We start from the raw sequence: 25,561 nt of genomic DNA, 5'->3' as shown, positions 1-25,561 counted from the left end.
GAGGCCAAAGATGGCGCTGAGGAGTCGCCGGACGGATGGGGGCTGGGCTGTCGCGCCTGGGCAGGGGTCAGGGGACGAGGACGACAGTCGGCAGCAGGGGACGAGGACGCCTACACACGCGCCGACGATTGCCGGACTGCCGGAGACAGAGGGGCTGGAGGGAAGATCTGGGAGGGAGTGGCGCGCAGAGAGACAGAGTGGAATGGGAGGGAGCGGCGCGCAGAGAATGGAAGACTTAGGGTTTCTTAGTTTAGGTTAAAACTAAAATTAAATATATTATAAAATATAAATATTTAATAAAATATTAATATTAGTCGGTTCGGTGCAAAACCGAACCAAAACTATAGAACCGAAATCGAACTGAATTTTTTCGGTTTTTGAATTTTGGAACCGAACCGAACCGACCACAAATAGAATTGGCACCGAACCGCACCAATACGGTTCGGTTCGGTTCAGTTTTGACTATCGGTTCGATTTCTGCTCACCCCTATTCATACGTTCTGAGATGGTTGTGGATCCGATCGAGCAGCAATATGACACCCTTCTTGATAGGAACGAAAACATAGAAACTGAAGTTGAGGAATGTGTCGATGCCGTTGATTCAACGCGTGCATGGAATGCGGAGAGAGACACAATGGCTAATAGAAACTGGCAACAATATGACATGATTTTATGACGACATTGTATGGAATTCTATGTTGACATTTATTGTTTTATTACATTTCAAATTATTTGGATTTGCGTGTATTTCAAAGTAGCTAGTGGTTTGTGTATGTGGTTAAATCTTGTAAGTTTGAACACAATGATTAATAGTTGCATATTGGAATTTATATACATATATTATGTGAGTGTATGCACTTACAGTGACTGATCTATTGATTGTGATATAATTTGCTCGGTATAGTGTACTAATATATTTATGTTATTTGATTTTGCATCAATAGGTTAATGAAAATAGGTAGCGACGACCAATTGATTGTCATCCCATAATGTTCTTTTAGAACTGGACACATGCACCTATTGCGTGCTAGAAAAAACGTGTTGCATCCTGGAAGATACTATAACAAGTGTACGGCGAATATAAAACATCATACATCGTTTATGTGGTTCGACGAACAACATGAATGAGGCCATTTCCAGTTTCCTTTGAGTCCCCGTTCACCAACGGCTATTCACGATTCACAATCGACGATGTCGTCCACACACGTTGACTCAACCCAAAACACCTAAGGGATTGACTCACAATCTTACGAGGTCGTCCTAGTATGATAAGTTAACTCTCACAAGGAAGTCTAAACAGGGCACCTAATCATGTTACGCACATAAAACGAGAAAATAAACCTAAACACTCTAATAAAAAATTCGGTCTGTCACTCCATATCTAATTAACCAATGCGTAATTGAAAGAAAGCATGTAAAGTTAACTAGGCAATAGATAAAATGTAGATAAATGAAAACAATAAAAGGAAGCATAAAAATTAAAGCTCTAATTCAACGATCTAGAAGGCGATAAACCCTAAAGCATCATTCAACAATTATCTAAGCGAGACAAACGAGCAAGCATTCAAATCCATGGAAAACACTAATCATCATTAATACTAAAGAACATGTAAATGAAATCCTCAACACCAAATTCACCGGAGAACTCAATTAATGGATCAAGCAACAAGCTAAATACATTAACTAAGTGATGAGATAATCAAATGCATCAATCAACATTAATCTATAAGCACCGAAGATAAACACTCAAGAAACATACGTAGAAACTAACCAATAGATGAATTCTTACTATAGTTCAATGTAACGACAATCAAAATGCGATCCAATATTGTTAGGACAAGTTTCTAGCTCCAAAAACTAAAGGAAAATGGTGGACAAAGGGGCTGGAGGTTGTGAGAGGCGAGAGCCCTTCAAAACCCTAGAAAAAAAAGTTTAAATACTAAATCCCGTAACTACCAGAATTTCGCACAGGCAGAGGCCGTCGGGGGTGGCATTGCGCAGTGTTTTTATTTTGGTCTATTCTTCCTCGTTTTAAGTCCGATTTTAGATCTGTTTTCGCCTACGAATCCGTATCGAGACGAACTTCGATTCTTCTTCAGACCATTCAACTTAATTCTGACTTCATTTTTATCCACATATCAATCAATTCAAGCATAAAATCCTGAGACAACAAAATTAACACAAATGCTCAAATCAATCAACTCTTGAGTGAACGAGACCAACATATAAGTCAATATCACACATAAAACCCCATAAAACTCTTCAGAAAATAAGGCTAAACACACGTCCCTCGTGGTACTGAGCAATATTCAGTAGGCCACCTCCGTTTGCGTCGAACGAGGCAACTTGATTCCATCGCGGTGTTCATGTTGCTTGCACTTGTGTGTACTTGTGTTACTAGGAGTTCTTGTTGGTTTGTTCGTTGCTAAGCTATAACTACACTCATCTTATATATTTTTTAAACTTTTACCTATTGTAAGTAAAGGCATATTACATTATGTTTTGACATTATTGAAACGATGATGTATTTTATTTTTTGGTAGAGTTTATGTTAATTACATTGGCCCAACTATTTGTTTGGGCTAAAAGCCCAAAAAATAGCTTTAGTTGAGCCCATTTATTAATATTTGACTATTCAAATTGAGATAATTTGGGTGCGGTTGTTGTGTCATTTCATGTGATAAATTGCCTCACTTGTCAATGGAAAAATTAATTCTCGATCATTAGATGATAGGTGTAGCTAGTGTTCATTATACCTCTACACACCACCAATTTATTCCTCTATCTAATCCCTTCCACAAGTTATATCTTCAATGCACCAATATCAAATCAAAAGCCGAATTTTAATAAATGAGCAGTGCCGCCCTTTTAGTATGTGTTGGTTGCTATAAATTAAGCAACAATACCATAAGATACTCATCACCTCAAAACATCCAACTTATTTTATTAATACAATTGTGAGTTCTCTTCAAAGTTTTTCAAATATCTTTCGGTTTTGCCAAGGAATTCATATCGACTGATCAAACAAATTTCCATCTCCATTTGTGGCGTCAATCATCTGTCATGCGTTGTTGAGACGAGTTGCTCTTTGGTTCGTAAGGGTTAATTCTTGCCTACAGGACTTGGAGGATCGATTTCAAAGGTGTTGGATTTCCATATCTGTTTATTTTTTTGTTCGTTTCCATATGCGAGTATCATATGATTCTTGGTCAGATTATCGAATTGTTGGCTAGGATTGTCTCAACACCCTCACCAACTATCTCTCTCCTTTCGGACGGTCAGCGGCAACATCCATCGCTTGCCTTCTACTCTTGCTCAACTAGACGGATAACAGCGGCTCCGTGCCACCGCCGTCGTGACGGAAACAACACACCCTTCCCCATCTCTTCTCCATCGACACAACTCACACGAACACAACAATCAAGACATAAACAAGAGTACCAGAGTTCAGTTTATAACATAGCTTGTTCTACTTTCTTTTAAATCTCTATTTATTTTCTATGATATTGTAAAATCATACAATGTATATAAAAGATTATGCATCACAAGAAATGTGCAAATGTGTTGGTGCAAATGTGTTGGTTTGGTTTTGAGATTGAAAAAGTATGTTTGTGCATGTCTAAGTTAGGATTATTACAGGTACCGTTATTCTAATATAATGCATTAAGATAAATATTGAGTTGAAACAACACCTTATTGAGCGAATTCTATGATGTCACAAAGTTCTGCAGAAAATATGTAGAGGAAATAGACTGGGATGGGGTTGCTGTGAGGAAGGAAAAAAATGAGGGAAGAAATTAACTTTACCAAAGAAGGATTTTGTTGTTGCGGGATTTTGTTGTTGCGTTGAAGGATTTAGATGGAAAATAAAAGATATTTTAAGATAGCTAGTGAGGATGAATAGGTGAAAGTATATGGTGCAGTAGCAAACATGGGGTGAATGAGTGAAAAGAGCAGCTAAGGCATGGGATGAACTGATTGATATAAGCCATGTGCTGAAGAACAGTACTCATCCTTCTCATATGTGGGCCAACTTTCTTATACAATTGGGCTAAAAGAAATAGACAAACATATAAACAAATTAATATTAACTATAAGGCCCAATATATGTTTTATTAAAGCCCAACACATATAAATAATTAAAGTCATACATAGACTTTAATTTAAATCATATGTAAATTAATACTAGCATATAGAATTAATCTATATATTCACATAATCGAATTAAAGTTCTGTTTGGGTCTTGCTGGTATCAACAACGAGAAAGCTTTTTCATTTGGCGTCAACAACTTATCCTAAAAAAGGAAAGTTTGTATGAAAGTTAATGCGGAAAGGCAGAACTCTTCTATATATACATAATTCTTACTCAGAGGAAAAGAAGATGAGCTAATGGGCACATTAGTTCCCAGCTACTCTGCGCTCTCCTCGCGGGTGCATCAGTTGACTTAAATTGAAAAGTGGATCCACTGATCCTAGAAAACATCCGAAAAAACCTTCTGCGGAACTACTGAGGAGGGGCAAAAATACGATAACTAGATACATAATTTCGAGTGTGATCAGACAATAAAAAAAATCAAAAAATGACGAAACAACATGTGATTGAGTGATAGATCGATTAGTTGTGAGGGGCCCACCTCTCTTTCCCCTCTCCCGAGGTCGAAAGGAAAAGAGTGATCCTAGTTTTTAAATAATGTTTTGGAACTGAGCCTCAAAGCTCAAAAAAATATGCTTAGATAGTTATTTCGATGCAATGCATAGAAACTAATTAACTATATACCAAAGTTTTGTAAATCATTTAATTGTTGGGATTAAAATAAATTCATTTTCATTTTTCGGACGTTAATCATCTTAAAAATCTAAGTTCAAGAATAATTTTAAATTTAGTTAAAAAGAACGGGGTATTACATATGATCTTTCAAACATTAAATGAGATTATGCTCACAAATCAGTTATATTCTTTCAGACTCCGAGCGAGATGATGCTTGAAACTCAATTATGATATTTCAAGCTCCAAATGAAATGATGCACAAAAATATATCATGGTTTTTCAAGCTCTATAGGAGATGATATTTAAAAGTTAGTTATGATCTTTACAAACTCAAGATGAAATAATCTCATAAATAAACTTTAATAATTATATTATATAAAAATAATATAGTATAATTTAAATCACAAATTAAAATAATTCCCCCAATCAAATCTTGATGAATTAGTTTAAACCATAAATGGCAAATCTAATGATGGAAATATTTAATTTATTAGACGTAAGCTATAAAAACATGTGGGGGATCTGGTATGTAGAGTTATGTTTAATTTTGCACATGGTACGTTACATGCTACATGCATAAAACTTTGTAGTCATCCATAATCATTTTTTGTTGCACGTTATATAACATGCATCGTCAATCTATAAACAAAAGCCATTTCTCCGTAATGAACTATTTATAGCATCAATATAATATTCGTGTTTGTTTTATTCGATTACTAAAAATTTGAAGAATCGTTGATGGATCATTATATTTAAGTCACTAATCTCAAACTTTTTTATAAGTAAGATTTGTATATCTCACTTTTATCAGTGCATGAAAGTATTTATGGGACGTACCCTATCAAATTTATCACCTGAAACAATCAATTCGCAAAAGATAGTTCACTAATTCACAAAATACCGAAGTAAACAAAGCTGAAAGTATTTTTGAGGTTTTTTTCTATTGAATAATTAAAAAGTATTAAAAGCTATTTTACGATGAATTTAAACTTAATACTATCTTTTAACCTTGAATATTAATATTTTATCACTAACTAAACATATAAAAATTAAGGTTTACACAATGAATATTGAGGTCAAACTATAATGCGTATGCCAGCTGCGGGTTTCATTCATCCCAAGAAAGGAATAATAGGATTAGACAAAAAGCTTTTTTTGAAACTCATCAAATTAACGCATTTGAATTAGTATATTGGGCCAATTTCAAATATATGTATATATATATTTAAATATCAGACCAAAAAAAATATAACAAAGTTTAAGCGCATACTTTTTAATTAAATAAACTGAAAGTAACGTTATATTCCCCAATCGCAACCTAAAAAAATAGTTCAAAGAGTGACACGAATTCTATGGACAAAGGATAGTGACTTAACGAATAATAAAGATAATAATAACGAGTCATATGCAATAGAATAATTAAATAAGTTAATATATTGTGAGGTAGTGAATAAAATCAAATTAATTTTTATGAACATACCATGATAAATTTTTTTAAATATTTTTCTAAGAAGGGAATAGTTCATTTATATCGATCCCATTTTTTTTTTTTTTGAGGAGATATCAATCCCAATTTAAGTAATATAGTAAAAAACTTTAATTTTCAATTAATACTTTTTTTCATCATCCAAAGATATATAAACTAATATAGACCAAATCGACACAAAAGCACATACGCCTACAGAGATAATAAATTATTCACTTCGTCCCCCATATTTATGCATATATTTTTCTGATAAATTATATAATTAAATAAAAAAAATTTAAATATCGCGCGACGAGAGACTCGAATCTAGGACCTTAGGTCTTAGGTATTAACCTCCTACAGTTAAGTCAACACACGCATACTATTTATGTATATTTTTCCTTCTTAATACGTTTACTAAATTTATGCATATTTAATAAACAAATATTTATTAAAATCGTATTGTGGCCAATTATAGATATTTAGGATGAATATAATACTAATATCAATAAAATATCTTGAAAAAGCAAAAGTGAAGGACCAAAAAGGTTACCGTGAGTTGATGAGAGAGACAGAGAAAAAGAGAGGTTTTTGGTTCCATAGCATGTGAAGTGCTGAATGCTCAATTCCACCTCACAATCACCGGAATTCTCGCCCCTGATATGTCAATCCTGCATCATACCCAACTTTCTTATTTATTTATTAAATTCACAATCTCCTCTCCTAAACAAAATAATACTAATAATTAACAATTATATGCATCATTGGTAACAAAATTATCATTGTTCATAATTAAACTAGTGAATTTTTGGATTATTCGTACTTTTCGAATTCGCATAATTTATGCATTTTTAGTGAAGAGACGAAATGGGGATCAACCCCGATCCACTAATAGGACGCTTGCTTTAAAGGATTTGTAAGATTAATTTTTTATTTATTTTAATAAATTAAAATTTTGAGATATTTCAATGCCCTTGATTATTTCATCATTTAAATTAATTTTGTTTGATTCTTATCTCATTAAAAGAATGACCTTAAAGAAGAATCATAATATCTTATGAATCATGCAAAATAAACGTCCCTAAAAAAATTAAATTAAGAATAAAAGTAGTTATATTTAAACAATAAATTTATGCAGCCACCCACAAATTAGTTTAATAGATTTTTTTTAATTATTTAATTTATTTTTTAAAACAAATATAGAATTTAGTTATTTTATTGTATTCTTTACATTTGTTTACACTTTTTTTTCAATAAAAGTAAATCAAAAAAATTATAAAAAAATAACTACAATGTAGAAATACATTAAAATAACTAAATTTTATTCTTATTCAAAAAAAATACTCCCTCCATCCATGAAAGAACTTCCTAGGAGGGAGTGGCACGGGTTTTAAGAAAAAATATTGTTGAATGTATGGAGAATGGATAAAAGATAGTTGAGTGTATTGGGAGTGGTGAAAATGTGTTATAATTAATATTGAGAGTTGTGAAAAGTGAAAAGTAAGAGGATTATAAGTGGTGAGGTCTCGATCAAAAAAAAAAAAAAAAAGTGGTGAGGTATAGTCCAAAAATAGGTAGGAAGTTTTTTTGTGAACGTCCTAAAAAGGAAATATAGGAAGTTCTTTCGTGGACGGAGGAAATAATTTTTTTTATTTAAATAATTTATGAATAACCACGATGTGGCTGTCGAGGTTGAGAACATGCAGGGAAGCATAGACATTGATATGGGATATATCGGGAACAAAACCTTGGAACAAAAGTTGAATAAAACTAGGAGTAAGTGTAAAATAGTAGGACTACAATTAATTCCACACGTTCTAACTCTGCCTGACTCTTCTCATTAATTTTTCCAACTACAACAACCGTGCCAAATCACACCATCGCATCTATATCAACTCAAATAAACCCAATTCATTATGTTTTGGACAACAAATAAAATATAATCGCCGGCCAATTCGATTTTTATGACTATTCACAATTCTTATTTCTCTTATACCCAATTAAATATGTGAGAATTGACATTTGTAGCCTAAAGCACATAGTTTATGACTTTCTTGGCCACCCCTTTTAAAGAATGACTTTTCTAGCCAAAATCCCCTTAAAAGACAACTGCGCCCCTAGGTCAACTGTGCACGTTAATAATCAACTGTGTACAATCAATGAAAAATGGCTTAATTATAGTGCTGATCCCCCGCTTCTCAAAATGGTATCAGAGCGGGTTTTTATAGAGGAATTATGTAATTTTTAATTTATTTTATTATTAACCCATGTGGGAGGAGACTCCATTTAAAGTTTATGGATCCGGACGAGTGTCCGAGATGTGTACACTACAGGAACTCTCTCCAGAATCTGGAGATAGAAACTAGTCACTTTTTAAGTGATCTCAGGTGGAACAATCGAGTCCTCGTATCCAATATACGACGAGGAGGAGATATCGAGCTAATTCGCAATATTATTGCGAGTATTCAATTCTATCATGAGCACCTCATGAGAATGGTGGCAGCCAGGACAAGGATTGAACAACGCATGGACGAGGCCCATCAGTCACACGATTGATGGAACAAAAAGACAAGGCGGGAGTAGCTTATCCAAGCTACCACAAGATCGAGCCAGACTCTTCCAACAACGTCAACTTGCGGGAGATTCAGAAAACGGTGGAATTTTATGGCAACAAGTTGTATGAACTACCGATGGAGATAAGCCGAATATCACTCAAACAAGAGGAAATCCTTACCCTCTTGCGTGATATCCAGAGAAGAATGGAGGAGATCGAAAGGCGAAAACCATGTTCCGGGAAAATTCGGAATAAATGGTCCAACGACCCGACGAATTCCCCTATATTTGATGCAGCACCCAAGGAGTTGCAGCCGAAGGATATAATCCGAATCATGAAAGGCAAATATCATGAATAGCCTTGACAGAATCGGATTAGAAGATCTACAGGAGTTAGCAGAATCCTTTGCTAACCTCAACATGGTTGATCTAAAGATGAACCAAGGAGATGAGGTGCCCAAAACCGAGCACCAAGAAGAAAGTTCGTCAAAAAGGGGTGGAGCTTCAGATGATGCCAGCCACTACCAACGAACCAAAAGACGCAGGCCACAAATGCGGGATACTCCTGTAGGAAAGGCCACACTTGAACCAATCCATCCCTATGGATTGATTCTCAACATCGACGAAGCCAGCTTCAAAGATTGGGAGGATCTGATCGACGAATGGGCTTCATCATTAAATATCGTAGTCACCACAATCGAATACGATAAAAAGGAGTTTGCCAAAATCTTCGAAGCTAGTTTGGCAGGAATGGCAAAACAATACTGGGATAAAATCGACATCTCAGCAAGGGAAGAATTGTTTACTAGCATAAAACCTTATGACATCATTAAGGAGGCTACTAAACAAATTAAAATCCATTTTTTGGGAATGGGTTTTTTCGAAGGATCTGCAGAGGAGAAACGCAAGAAATATCATCAGGCACTCTACAATCTAAGATTAATGGTGCTAGAGCCAAAAGCTCTTGATGAGTTTCTACGTCTTTATACCCTATATGTTCATATGGGGGTTGTTGATGCTCAAACCGCCAAGGACCTCTTTTTCACAAAGTTCCCGAGTCCATGGAGGGAGATGCTCATCAACGAATACGTTTCACCAGGAGAATATCCACTTGATAGTGCATCAAGAAGGATGTCATACGTGCACAAGAAGCTGTCCGAATGGTGCCAGAAGGCAGCAGACCTGAGGAATCTCAAGAAATTGAGGAGACTCAACAAGAAATCTCCATTGATGTGCGACAACATTGATCTTCCAACAGAGATTGGTGCTGAGTTGCTATATCAAAGAAGGAGCAGAAAGAAACATAGGTATCAACCCTATGAAAGGAAGTCCAGGAAGAGTTCTTGGAAGACAAGAACCATGTGGACCAGACAGAAGGCACGCTCCTACAAGTCAGGCCAACGGAGCGGACCATCCAGAAACCGATTCTCAAATCAAAAAAGAATCCCGGCGAGAAAAACTTTCAGGCGTACTCAGGCCAAAGCAAATGAAAGTTTCAAGGATTGCAACTGCTGGACGTGCGGTGCAAAGGGGCATATTTCGACCAATTGCCCAGACAACGAGAAAAGGGAGATAAGAAGATTCGAATCCACCCCGGATATCGAAGACGCTATCTTCTACCAAAAATTGATACCCGTGTATCAATTTGAAGATATATCCTCTGATGAGAGTATATATGAGCAAGAAGAGATCTTTAGTTCTGAAGATTCGGAGATGTCCAATGGATCAACCGGAGCCGAGTCAGACTAAAGAAGAACACGAGGTCCACCACACCCAAAAGGAGGATCAGAGTGGATTTACCAGCCATTTCCTGATTCCACAGAAAGAAGTGGTGAAGCAGCTCGTGAAAAAACTCAAGAAGGAAACCGAAGAGGTTCAAACCTACCAAGGGTTTTCTAACGGAAGATTGAATCGAGTTTTAAATAGCTTGATTCCAACCAAGAGGAAGCATCATGTCTATTTTGGCGTCACAAGCCAAGAAACGGCGCTTCCAATTGAGATCACAAGCAACCAGGTGGAAATCCAGCTGGTTCCGGCCGAAGATATTAGGAAGGATCTCAGGAAAATGAAGCCAGAAGTCGCAAGTACGATGAAATGGATTCATATTGGAGCAATTCAATTGGTGCTAAAATCTTCCCTTCTCCCAGGGACAGACCAGCCAATTGATGTCGCATTATGCGATAAAAGGGTCAGAGAGGCCAGAGAATCAGTTATTGGAGCTTTTTCGGGCAATCTCTATGCCAAGAAGATTATAACCGAGTTTTATCCACAGATCGCTTATAATCTACAAGATTCATCTTTCAGCCGAGCCCTGACTCTCTATCAGGACTACAAAAAGAAGGAGTACATGACAGATGGAAACAGGCCATACTCATTGACTTATCAAGTCTCGTATGCCCTATCAAATTCCCATCATACGGAGTTATTTCTGGGAAAAGAATTTATTGAAATTCCAGAAATATTCAAAGAAGTTGCTAAGGCAGCCCCTTCAAACCGAGTTGAAATTCCCCAGAACAGGGAAATCGACATCGACGTTGGAGACAAACCGGTGCTTAGCCATACCCAGAGTCTCAGACTGGGGGCACCAAGGCTATCATTTCAAGGAAACAGGCTAACTTCAGGGCCTATATCGAGAAGTTTCTCTCATTCCTATGAGAGAAGGGCGATCCAGGAAACACCAGTCCCAGACATGAGGGTCAAATTCAAATGCCCCGAAGGATGGAGACAGGTTTCTACAAGGTTTGATACAACAAGCATGGAAAACAAGTTTCCTTGCAGTATGTTGTATTATCTGGCGAATCCAGGAGACAACCGATACATCGGAACTCTGGAGGTTGGAGGTTTTGAAATTCAGACCGAAGGCCAAGCCGGACCAGAAGCAGACGTCCTGATCCTAGGACGAGATTTCCTTGACAAATATAAACCATGGTCATGGAAATCAGGAGGAATGGAGATCACCATTGGACGACAGAAAGTGATGATCCAATGACAAGTCCATTCTCAATATACATCTCTGTGGGGATGTTATATGAGAAATACAAAGCGGAATATTTTGCTGCTTATGTGGATTCAGGAGCAGGAATCTGTACAGCAAAACGAGGAGTCTTTCCAACAGAAGTGGAAGAAGATCTACCTCGAATTGCAGGAAGGGATTTCTCCAAGAAGATTTTACTCTTATCAAAGGGAGTAAAACAGACGGAAATATTGATCGGCGGAGCAGGACAGACACCTTGGTACAAGGTCAAAACTCCACCAATTTATTTCCATGATACCGGAGCAGATATATTATTCGGAAATAATTTTCTGCAAAGCTTCAAGCGGTATATTCAAGACAATGAAGCCAGGAGGCTAGTGTTCACAACCAACTGTGACCACAAAATCATTGTGCAAAGGCTCAAGGGAGCTTTTCATCGCTCGATGCCAATCAACTTTCGCAGCAAGCGTGGTGATGATGGCAGACTCCGGAGACCCCAAATGAAGGATCAAAGGAGATTCGGAGAAGTTTTGCTCAAATGCAGAACTGAGGGATTCCCAGATCTCTCTGAGGAAGAAATTCAAATCCTCAAAGTCTCCCTGATATCACACAAAGATATCAAAGAAGAAGAACAGGTGTCCATTGCCGACGTCAAAAGGAGAATCCAGAAGTGTTACCACGAGGATCCTTTGGCATGGTGGGACAAAAACCAGCTCAGAGCAACCTTGAAAGTTAAAACTGGAAAGGAGCATGAGTTTGTAAGGTACAGACCTATTCTGATGAACCCTCAAGATCAACAGGATATGATGAGTATAATCAAGGAACACCTTGATTTAAAGCTGATCGAAGGAGGAAGATCACCCTACAGCAGTCCGGGATTTCTGGTGAGAAATCATGGGGAGATCAAGCGAGGAAAGCCAAGATTGGTCATTAATTATAAAGGGATTAATGACATTCTTGAGTTCGATGGATATTTCATCCCAAGTAGAGAACACCTTATCAACTGCATCAGAAGTGCAAGGGTATTCTCAAAGTTCGATTGCAAATCAGGTTTCTACCAGATTCGCATGGAGGAAGGGAGTAAGAAGTTCACAGCCTTCTCAACTCCTCAAGGACATTATGTCTGGAATGTGATGCCAATGGGGTTAGCCAACGCGCCTCAGATATTCCAAAGGAAAATGGATAATCTCTTCAAGGATTATTCTTCGTTTATGTTTGTTTACATTGATGACATCCTTATTGCATCAAAAAACATTCATGAACATGTCAGGCATCTGGAGATCTTTGCGGATGTTTGTCAACAAGAAGGACTAGTGCTGTCAGAAAGGAAGGCAGTCATAGCCACCCAGAAGATGGAGTTTCTGGGGATTGAGATCGATGAATCTGGAATCATTCTACAAGATCATATTGTAGAGAAGGTCCAGAATTTTCCGGAGGATCTCAAGGAGAAAAAACAGCTCCAAAGCTTTCTTGGAGTTGTCAATTTTGCAGGGATGTTTATCAAAAACCTTGCAGAACACAGAAAGATTTTCAGTCCACTACTGAAAAAAGATGTTCCATTCATATGGAAAAAGGAGCATCGGGAGGGAATGAAGAAGTTAAAAGAGATTTGCAAAAATCTCCCGAAGCTTTCAATACCACAAGATGAGGATGACTTGGTCCTCTATACAGACGCGAGTGATTTCTGGTGGGCAGCAGTGCTTACAAAGATCACCCCCTATGGAGAAGAACCTTGCAGATACTGTAGCGGTCTTTTCTCCGACGACGAAGCCGTGCGATGGCACATCAACGAGAAGGAATTTTTTGCAGTGCGAAAGGCGTTTAAAAAATGGCCGCTTTTCTTACTTGCTAAGAAATTTGTTTTGAAAGTAGATAACACTAACGTTAAAGCTTTCTTAACAAAAAAGATTGAATCTAAGCCTGAAAAATCTAGATTGCTTAGATGGCAAGCCGAATGTCAATATTATGATTATGATATTGTCGTTTTGAAATCTGATCAGAATGTTCTTGCAGATTTCCTTACAAGGGATGGAGCTCCCTGAAGTGGAGGCCATCGAGGCAATATAGGGGCAGCTCTTTGCAAGTCTAGAGCTGCTACAACAAGAATGGCAGAAGTGTGTACTACACACTAAACAAGCTGGAAAGATACAAGCGGCTGACGAAGCCCAAGTATCCGACCAAATCGATGATTGCTTCATGAAGATGTTCAATCTTCAGGAGGTACTCAGCAAGCCGCTTTTGCGCGTTGTCCGTGAAAATCGGGCTAAAGCAATGCTTTCCGTACAGGGCGGATTACCTGTAGCAGGGGATTCAAGTACCCCTAGCACAAGTCCTGAGAGAATGGCTTCACAGCCGGACGCTCGAGGAAAAGATGTTGTTAAGGGGTCACTCCCTGAATCAACATGTCAACCCACTACCTCTGGGGTAAAAGAGGGAGAGATCAATCTTAGGCCGATGACTGGCCAACTTAAGGTTGATACTAATTTTGTTGATATTTCTCCTTCTTGGCAGATTTATCAGGACAGATGGGAGAAACTCATCACAAGAAAGGGCATTAATCCGGGAAATTGCCGGGTTGATGTTGCAGGGAGATACCCCAGGATTTGGACAACTCCGGGAGCCAATCCAAATCAAATCAAGGAATGGTATGAGTTTGGGGCTTTGGCCTCAGTCTATACCACTTCTCCAGCCTTCAACGAAATCAAGGGTCTACCCAAGTGGATCCAAAAGACGGTGTTTGAAGCCTGGGAAAACAACGAGTCCCTTAAACGGGGAGATGTTTTGGAACTATACTTCTTCAGTGCAGCTCCAGAACCTGTCGGAAAAGGAGTCTATGAAGCTTTTCATTTCATCAAGCTTCGGAGACCAGATACAGGAGCCTTGAACCGGATCAAAGTTCCTGATTTTCAAGTCCCAATCGCCTCAACATTTACGGAGGATCAAATCTCCACGAGACGAGCTTGGGGTCTTTGGGTCTGTCTCACAGAGATGGACAAAATGAAGTCCAGATTTAAATTCTTTCAGAATTCAGATTTGGGAACGTTCTTGGTCAACACTATGACAGGAACAACAACCGAGTTTGCCGAGAAATCTTTCGAGAAAAAACGGCAAACAATTTGGGACAACAAGATGGCGGGGAGCAAAGAGACTCGTCGCAAATTCTGCAACATGGCTCATTCGGGCCAATGGATCGAGAAAATCTGCGACCAATGTTCGTCGCAGAAGGAACCAGAATTCGGCAAAGGTTTCTTCCCGAAACCAGACAGAAGAAGGTTCCGGTCTGATGAACACGACAAACATCAGACTCCAAAGGGGAGGACCCCGCGGGCACCAAAAAAGTAAGGTGGCCAACAGAATTGAGTGAATCATGTGATTCACAGCAAGGATCGCACCCACAAAAGAAACGACAAAAGTGGGTGGAAGAACAGGAGGACCACTCACCAAACGCATCAGGACAAAAGTGAGTGGAAAATAAAGCAGCAGGCCCCTACCAGCATTATCACAAAATGATAAAGCAAGGGTCCAGCACATGTGACAACACCAACAAGTGTCGGCAATAATGGCCAACAAAAGAAGGTGGCTGTCAACTTCAAGCAAGCTGGCCACGAAGAAAGCATCCGAGGCCAACTACCAAGCAATAATAGAGGGTTTCAGACCTCTATAAAACCACAAGAGCTGGAGAGAAGAAAGGCATCAGAAAATTCACAACATTTTCACACACCACTTCCTCTCTCTAGAAATTATCTTTTGTAATTTTAAATTTCCGTTTTCAAAGTTTTTCGTATTAGTTTAGTTTCCTTTTTTATTTTATGTACACAAGAATCGGCTACTATGAGTAGCTGAACAAGTTGTCTCCTCCCTTGGGGGATTATTTTTGAAATAAATTAATTATTATATAATTCCTCTATAAACACTTTGTTTTTGTCCAACTATTCCGGTTTAGTATAAATATTTTCTTTTCATTTTTCAACAAAAATATTTGGAGTCGACACACAGCGAAGGAGGGAAACTGATTCCTAAAGGTGACCATTCGGCGAGTGCCGGAACACAGTGAAGGAAGAAGGTTGCAACCATCACTTGCGAGTGTGTGGTTGGACGAAGGCCGAGGAGGCAAGAAGTCCGTAAAACGCGATAAAAGCTCCTGAAGGTGACCAGTCGACAAAAGGTATACTGTTGATTTATGATTTGAATTATTTAGAAGTTGTACGGAAGCATGTTGGGCCTGATTAAATGTTAGACTGTTAAGATCAAAATGATTTGCTAAGGAAGCTTGAATGGTATATCGGCTGGAAACTTTCCTCGTGCCCGATAGATTACTTTGTGATCTGGGTCTGGACTGTGAGACAACGCCACGTACCTTTAAGCAAAAACAGTTTAATAAAATTTGGTTTGCATGTATTAATTAAGCATGATTATAGACGAAGGGCGGTTTGGTCAATTGATTGGCTTTTGGTTACTAAAGTCTTACTTTAAATCTTGTGGCTATATAAGTCCTTAACTATGTGAGTTTGGTTAAATGTGTCTTTCTCTCATTAAATATCCCATGCCTAATGTTTCTCACAATAGTTACATTGAGATGATAGTGCTATTCATCGCATAAAATAAAAACCTTTTTTTTTTTTTAGATCATGAAGTTTTATAATGAATTTATAATTTTATTTTTTTAAGATTCGAATTTCATAAGTGGCAAATTTTCATTTTTTATAATTTATAGTTTTTTAGACCAAATTCATAATATTTAATACCACATTTATAATGGATTCATTTATACTATAAATGTGATTTGTATAATAATACTCTTATAGTTTTTTTTATATATACAAGATACATATCATGTCATGAAATTATATACTACAATAATGAATAAATGAAATGAATAAATGAAATGACAATCAACCTAGTACAGATTCCAAATATCTAAATAAATAAAAATACAATGCATACAACACCGATAAAACTTGAATCAGTCAGCTCTTATAAGATAATAACTTGATCATAATCATTTCCACAGTTACAAAGCGGTAATTGATTATAATAAACTCATCGATGACAATAAATTAAGTATTAGTGGTGCGAAATATCCATTTAAAATTAGTGAAAATCAATAGTTGTTTGTCTACCCCACGTTATTTCAACAATATTTAGCCAATTTTAACTATTTCGGTGCCGCATTATCCTACAAAAAACATGGACTCCCCCTCTTTTCCTCACTTTTGTACCTTATTTCCTCTGTCGTACCGCCGAGCTACTTTCTTTTTCTCTCCGTCTCTGATATCACAAGTACGTTGTTGTTAACATATTCTTCTCCAAATATATTTTAGTTCAAGATCTACGAGAGTTATGAGTTGCATATGCAGATCTAAGAAAAATTGAAACGAATGGAATGAATTCATATCATCTGTCATGTCAACTAGCCAAGGCGGCCATTAACACCACCCATAATAGGTGCATGAGCTTCCAGATTCTTTTTCATTGCGGGAGATCCCCAATGGTATCCCGTTAGTGATGGCATATAGTTAGGATTCATTGGTGAAAATCCAGTAGTACGATATCAAATTATTGTAGAATTGGTTATGACATATAGTTATTTTTTAGATTTGTACTTGTATTTGTTGTAAAATGAATAAATGAATAAAATGTTGTTTTCGAATTTGTGTTATTTTTCAAATGAGTGTTATATATTCCTTGTTATTTTACATTTCTATCTCACAAGTACATGCATGAGATGATGGTACAAATATTTAATGTCACACCATTCGTCTTAAAGTCTATTCTTACCTAATGTTGGAACGAATGGTACGAAATGTCATATTCGAATCAGTCCTCCTAAATGTTGCCTTACCAAATATTGAGACGAATGATGTGAATAGAAAAGACCTATTCGCACCATTCATGCTACGAGTATTCCATTTCGCACTTTGAACCATTCCCAACATTTGTCATAATAATATTAGCACTTAAGATTGTGACGAATGGTACGAATATGCTATTTCACATCATTCGTCTCAATGTCTTTCTCACCAACTGTTTGATACGAATGGTACTAATATTCTATTTTGTCACATTCATGTGAAGGTCTGTTGCGCCAAGTGTTGGAACAAATGGTACGAAGTGTAAAATGGCTTATCCGTAGATTTGGCTAGTTGTGAGTTATATTGGTTTATCCGTAGATTTTGTTAATTTATTCATTATTCTTATTTCTCAAGAAAAAAAAAATTCTCAATGGAACCACACCATAGATGGCATATTTCCTTGCATCTTAGCTGTTCGTCTCAGCGCACGGGTCCCCACACAATTCCAGTCGTCCAATCTCCAACAATCGATTTTGGGTATAGTATGAAACCCTAGGAGACATGTGTCAAGATTTGGAAGGGTCCCCATTCCTATAAATAGGGAACGAGCTTCAAACGGAAGCCTTGTTGGGCCATTTTCAACTCTCACAATATTTTCGAGCTTTCGTGTTCCGAATTTACTCTGGCTAACTTCTTATTTCTTTGATGACGATGCATAGAAAATATAGTTTAACATGACTAGGACAAAACTAGGTATCACATTTTCTTAGTTTTAACGTTTTGTAATTCCATCTTTTTTTTCCTTTTTCTTTCACATTTTCACAGTCGTCTTCTCCGGGCAAACCACCTTATTCCGTCTGTCGTAGTCTTTTTTTTCTTTCCTTTCTTAGAACCATTTTTTCTTTGACCATGATACGAACCTCTATAATTTTCAACCCTCCAGCCGTCGCGGCCATACTTACTAATGAGATTAAGGGAATGATGATACTCACCCTCCATCATTCGGGTTTAATTGCATGTTACCTTTACAATGATGATCAAGATAAACCTGATGAGTCGTCCACTCCTCGGATGATTCCACTATGGTAGAATCACATAGTTGCAGGTCTGCATCTTTTCCCTCTGCCCTTCTTCGTTACCGTTAGTAATTTCTTTCGAGTCTCATTCTTTCAACTCACTCCATCAACAGTACGCAAGTTGTGATGTAGAACATTTTATTGACAAGCGACACGTTCTGCTCTTCTGTCAAATGCAATTCTTAAAAAAGTCTAAAAACTTTTATAGCTTCTCCTCTCTTCTTCGCTATAGGCAAATCTCACTCGGCAAAAAAGAGTTTGTCGATAAGTTTATTTTTATAATGTTTGGCCAACCTTGGGAATCCTATGGTCTACTAGAGACTAAGTGGCACTCTGACCGTACCCAAATCTGCAAGTACATAGGCTCAAAGCCCACTCCTCAAAACCTTGAAAAAATTCGCATTTTGCGGAGATAGAAGCCTTCGATATGAGAGGGTTTTCTGCCAACCAAAATGTTTTGGCCGTGATGAGCCTTTTTTATTTTTGATCGGTAATTTTTTTTTATTTATTCAGATATACATAGTTTCCTTTCGTATTACTAACGATTTATTTTCTTTAAATTTTTTTATAGTCGAGCTAAAAGACCAAGGCAGCTCTGAAGAACCAACCCAAAGGGTTGCGACTGGTGGCTCTACAATGGCATATAACAACTCAGGGGGTCCCGCCAGCAGCTCTACAGATACAATTGGCACTAGACCTGACATTCCACTAGAGGTTGCTCCAGTGTCAATAGCTCCACCTTTTTCTTCTACTGCTGCTGAACTTTTTTCCGCCACCACCAAGAAGAAACGAGTCTTGGTAGACTCACATGGAGTACCTATGAGTAAAAACAGCAACCCTACCAGCTCTTGCGTTGTTGGTCAAGCTCCGTCTCCTTCTAAGGAGATAACTACTCCCGTGACTACGACTGACGAGGGGAAAACATCTCTCTTCTTACCTATTTAGGTACCGAAGAGGACAAGAAGATGAGGGATAAGATGTCCTCTTGATAGCTTCTGAAATCCATACACATCTGCCACTCTTTTTCTTTCTTTGAAACCATTACAACGTTGGATAGCCAGATTGGATATTGTACTTCCACAATGTGGCCTACTTTGAGGAATTCTCGCATCCGCGCTTGAATTGCTTCTTCTTTCTTCGCTCAGAATTGTTGGAGCTTTTGTTTCATTGGCTTAATCTTAAGATCTTCATTGGTTGATTTTAAGATTGTATTGGATAGTTTAAAAAATCTGATGTACTGAAGGCAAAGATGTTCGCGTTCCTCTAGAGGCACACTATCACTTTCTCTTTAACCACGGACTCCATCTGAGTCCTGATTCTTGTTGTAGCTCATTCTTTCCCAGGGAACAATTCTATGCTCATGCACTACTCAACCGTGGTTACCAGAGCTGGCTTCTTTGTATCTGCTCTGGCCTTCGTGATTTCCAGTAGTTCTAATTTTTCTCCTAGCTTTTGTCTTGTCTTTAATTTATTCCTCTTCGGCTCACCAGCTAGTCGGTAATTTTTTGTCAAATCTGTTGGGTAACAACTTCTTCTCTCACTTCCTCTTCCATGGAAAAGTTCATCTTTAGATAGTAAGTTGACACGAGAGCGCAAAAAGCATCAAGCACTAGTCTGCCAATGATGACATTGTGCGCCGGTTGGGGTAGGTCCAAGACCACAAACTCCACCAATCTTGTCTTTTTCTTTGGGAATGATGATATAAACATGGAATATGTTTGAATTTGAAATTAAATGGGTGATTTGAAATATCAATGGTAACAATAGCAATAAATGAGCTTGAATCTTTGTGTTATATTGATTTTTGCAGAGTTTGGTTACAGTATTGAGTGCATGCCTTATAATGAGATTTGTTTGGGACACTAGATTAAAATCTAAACTAAATAAGCAAAATACAATTTTTCCCGTATATAAAATTAAGTGGGTAAACTTAAAAGAAAAAAAAAGAAAACACCAAATTATGCCGCAATCCACTGGTAATATCTCTATTTTCTTTCTCTTACTCGAACAACACAAATTATTTATCCTTATAGTTCCCAGCCACTACCGTAGCCATTAGAAATATGAACCTCTTATTTTGCCTTCAACAACTTCTCTTTACTCTCATCACTTCCTTAACTAAATCAAACTTACAAATCATAGTCGATGTTTATGTACTTGGACACATTAGGTGGTCAACGCAACGCATAGACGTACAAGCCGTCAACAACAAAGCTTAATGGGAGCTTCAACGCTGGCAACTGTAATTGATTCTCATGGGTAAGTAGACTTACACCTAGACGAAGCTCTACCTAAATTAAAATTTCAAATTGAAACCCTTAATTCATCACTATCAATTACAATGTCGCCCCCAAAGAGACCACCATCGGGCCGGAGAAGTCATTTGCCACCCAATCGACAACCATGATATCGTTGACGACGGGCTTTGAAGTAATTGGGAGACGAAGTGGAGCATGTGGGTGAAGATGTGGAGGATAATTTTATCTTTTCATCACCTTATATATGTCATTGTTTCAGCCATTACAACCTATTTAAGGGTATGCAACAAATATGTAATATGAAATGGAAGAATATTTTAGCAACGAGCTTTAATATACCTCGAGCCTTCTTTACTACTCCCTCCATCCCAATATTCATGGCTCATATTCCTTTTTGAGTCATCTCACGTTACTCGACCGTTTCATTTTTTAGCTGTAATTAGGAGTAAATTAATATCTTAATTAACTACATTACAAAACTCAAAAAGTAACTTAATTTCTGACTTCTAAGTTCTCGTTGTCTACAACCTCTTTCCTCTCCTCCTGAATTTCTCTCACTCTTGTCCGTCTCCACCGCCTCTGCCCTCCACCCTCCACCGCGTCCTCCGCCTCTTCCTCCACACCATACCTTCATCCGTCCTCTTCCTCTTACTGCCTCCACCGTTCCTCTAAAATCGTCTCCACCACCAACCTCGCACCTCCACTACAACGACGACATCCCCTCTTTTCACCGTCATGTCGGGAATTAGAGGAGAGAGTTTGGGGATCTGGGGATGTAGCAACAGACGAGGAAGATGAAACAAAGGCCACAACGGTGACTCACCGCTACTGTCCGACCAAGGGCAGTGTATGAAAAGGGTTCGGGGCGGCTGGCACAGGAGGAGTCTCCGGATTTGAAGCTTTTTGTGGGGAAGTTGTGATTTGATTTATGTATCTATGTTTGGGATGAAGCTTTTTTATGTATCTTTGATTTTGATTTCTGTGGAGGAGGATGTCATATCTCTGATTCTTGAGATGAATCTTTGATTTAGAGTATAGATTTTTTTCTTTCTGTGATAATTTTCGTTTTGCATTCTCATTTAGCATCAGTTGAGCTTCATCAATTTAGGGTTTAAAATTTCTTCTGCAGTTGTTTTCAACATTTTAGGAATGAATATCATGAATTTTTGTTTAAGTTTGTTGATGTGGCTGGTGTTGTTGATTGTTGGGGAGGTGTCTCCTAATTAAAGTTAAAACATACTTAAGCATGTGAACTTTCTTCTTTTCTCCCTTTTAAATTTCATAAATACTCGTGACCAAAAGTTTTTAGCTATGAATATTGGGATGGAGGGAGTACAAATCTAGAGTACCAAATTGTTGGTTAAGGTGATATATATATATATATATATATATATATATATATATATATATATATATATATATATATAGGGTGTGGTTCTAAAGAGAACTAGTACATTATTTGTGAGAACGTGAGAACCATCAAATCTAATGCATATACTGTAAAAATTAATGCATTCGCTGTTAAAATTAATGCACTCAAAAAATTAAAAAAAAAAATGCTTCCTTCAGGATTCGAATCCAGGATCCGCATTCATCCAACAAGATGATACATCCACCGTAAATCTTGATGATCGAATGACTGAAAATGGTTTTCCGTTCTTCTTTTATTTAGTGGTTCTTTCTTGAACATATATATATATATATATATATATATAACGATAACGAGGCATCAATATATCAACTTGTTTACCCATTCTACTATATTGTGGGACCTTTTTCTACACTCACAATATAATTAATTATTATTATTAACTTTATCCTTTAGATGAGACTATTTTTCCACACAATAATACAATCAACTGCATTTATTAAAATGTATATTGTCACTTCTAAAATTATGTTATGACGAATAGAGTATATATTAGTTCAATCTATGAGTACTACTGAAATAAGATTTTAACAATTAAATCAATAGCACACTACTATTTTTTTTTATTACAAATTATAAATTCTAAAACTATTCAAATTTATATACTACATCCGACCTGTAAAAATAGTCATAGGAGATAGTGACACCAGTTTTAATAAAAGTGATTAAGTATATAATTAGTAGAAAAAGGATACCTGATTAATAATAATAAATAATTATATTGTGAGTTTTTTTTTTTGAGAAAAATTGTATTGTGAGTTGAGAGAGAGTCCATGATATGTGATAGAATAAGTAAATAAGTTAATATATGAAAAATAATCTATTTTGGAATAGTGTTTATGAATAAAATAAAACTACTTTTTATGTACATTTAAAACTATATAAAATTAAGACTATTTTATAATTTAAAATTTAAAAAATTATACAAAAACCTTCCATACACTGTTATACACGCATCAGACAGTGGACAAATCTAATGCATCTATACATGAAGTCCCACAAAAGTACAAGTTTATGGCAATAATTTATAGGACACAATTCAAAAGACAACATGTGCCGTTGTTCCCTTTTCCAATTTCATCATAAAAATTTCTGAAACAAAATTAAATTTAGAAATTAGTAGGCAAATACTACCCTTCTTTGAATATAAATAAAAGCGAAATTATAAAACCCCCACTCCACTACACTGCCTAGCTACAACCCGTAGGGGCGAACCCGACCCGATTAGCCGCCAAATCGAACACGACCCGGAAACCCTGCTGCTGGATGTTGCCAATTATGGATAACCCGCTCGTTGTACCCGCAAACGCAAAGCAGAAAGTTCCGTCGCTGTCCACCGGAATCAAGTAGTTCGCCGCCGGCAATGACACGTCCGCTCCGGTGAAATGCAGCACGACTGTCGGCACTTTCACCTCAGTCTTCCCGGACAGATCGAAGCACGTATCGAAGAGAGAGAAATCCGGCGCCCGCTTCAAATTCGAAGCCCCGGTCCGGAACGCGTTCCTTAGGGCAACATAAGCGGGTCGGGTTAGACGGGTCACCGACGTCCCCGAATCGACAATCACGCCACCGTTGCCGCTGGCGTCGATTTTGAAGAGCTTCGCCGTAATGCCAGGGACACGCGTGCCGCCGACGGAGATGCCGTTCAAATTAACATAGTAGAAGGTGTCGAGCTTCGGATTTGTTACTAGCGGAGTGAAGACGGCGGTTCGCGGCACCGCCGCCTCACCGAAGAGCATGGAAGACGGCTTGGACGACGCCGTTCTGTCGACCAAGCAGTAGGAGAATTTTTTACCGAAGCGACGGCCGGCTTGAGTAGGAAACGACAATTTCCCGCGGCCGAGACCTAGCAAACCCGCGGCGCCGACGAAGAGCCCCTCGTTGTCGTGGCCGCAGCCTAGCGCAATGTTCTTCACTCTCGCCTTGCGAAACGTCAGCGTTTCAACCGAGAAGTCGCCGACTGTGAACGAGCCGTCCCCGTACGATACCTGGTAGAGGCATTTCTTATTCCGGTTGCTGCAGCCGGGGGAATCGAGGCGGCGGCAGAGCGGCGAGGCGCAGGAAACTCCGGAGAAGGACGTCGATTTCGTCGGATCGAAGACCGGATCCGATTGCCGGTAGCATTTCCGGCAGGGAGAGCACTGGATCCAGACGACGTCGCTGCCGGTGTCGAGCACCATGTACACGTATCTTGCCGGCGTTCCGACGCCGATGCGCGTGAAGTACTCGCCGCTCCCCTGCGCGAGTCCGGAGATTACCGAGCTGCTGAAGCCGTGCGCGCCTCTATTCCTAGCGGAGATGTTAGTCTGTGCGGCCGACGATGCCAGTTCAGAGAGCGATTTCGCCCTAACCGCGTCGCGGCGGAGGCGTAGTTTGAAGAGAGATTCCGCCGTCGAGTCCTGCGCGGGGGAGAGATTGTCAACATGGTGTAGATCGAGTGCGAAACCGGATTGGTAAACTGGTAGGGTCTGGAGTTGGTCGGATTGGTAGAGAGCTTGTGTCTCCGGTTGGGGGAGGGAGGTGAGCGCGAAGGTTTGGTAGGGTTGAGCAATGGCGGAGGAGAGAGAGAAGGAGAGAGAAAGGAAGAGGAAGAGAAAAATGGGGGTCCGTTTTCCGTCCATTTTACGAGGGGGTGGAGAACGGGGAGGGAGAGGGGGCTGCATAAATATAAATAGTGGGGGAACTCAACAAAATATTTATACATAGAGAGAGAGAGAGAGATGATGCAACATCGTGATCTATATAAAATAACATCATTTTCTGATTTAGTAAATTAGTACTAATACATACAATCCCTCTTTCCATATCTATCTTAAATTATAATCCAAAAATATTATTCCTTCATTCTTGTTACATGTTTTAATCTTTTACATGTATAAATATGTTTTAAATCAATTTTTATTTTTAATTCATAAAAATCAGTGCGCATCGAGTTCGAGTCTATTGAATAGTGATTTTTAATATTATTCTTTTATATTTGCGTATGAATACACGAACTTTCAATATTTTTTAATTTTTTCCATGAATTTTATTTTTTGAATATAAATACATGAACTTTGTGTTCGTCTGATTTTTCCCACAACGAGCAATTTGTTCAAATTGTAACTAATTTAGCTTATACGTGACATATTATTGCCTACGTGACATACACATGTCAATTTTTAATTTAAATTATTTATGATAAATATACGAATTTTCAATATTTTCTATTTTTCTCACAAACTTAATACTTCTGATTTTTCCACG

The 25,561-nt window shown here is 38.0% G+C and overlaps 1 protein-coding gene across 1 annotated transcript; it reads right to left on the bottom strand.

Annotated features, from left to right (window-relative positions):
- Positions 1–23,353: 23,353 nt before the first annotated feature.
- On the bottom strand, positions 23,354–25,089 carry LOC130997354 (aspartyl protease family protein 2). Its single transcript, XM_057922646.1, has one exon. The coding sequence runs from the start codon at positions 24,976–24,978 to the stop codon at positions 23,506–23,508; it is 1,473 nt and encodes a 490-aa protein (XP_057778629.1). The 5' UTR covers positions 24,979–25,089; the 3' UTR covers positions 23,354–23,505.
- Between the last annotated feature and the right edge of the window lie 472 nt (positions 25,090–25,561).

Source organism: Salvia miltiorrhiza, chromosome 8 (genome assembly GCF_028751815.1).
Source record: "Salvia miltiorrhiza cultivar Shanhuang (shh) chromosome 8, IMPLAD_Smil_shh, whole genome shotgun sequence".
Lineage (NCBI taxonomy): Eukaryota > Viridiplantae > Streptophyta > Magnoliopsida > Lamiales > Lamiaceae > Salvia > Salvia miltiorrhiza.
Note: the sequence above shows the minus strand (reverse complement) of the source record. Positions and strands in the feature narration are given on the sequence as shown.

Bases quoted from the DNA above. Each gene is read 5' to 3' on its own strand.
- LOC130997354 (XM_057922646.1), bottom strand. From the start codon at position 24,978: ATGCAGCCCCCTCTCCCTCCCCGTTCTCCACCCCCTCGTAAAATGGAC.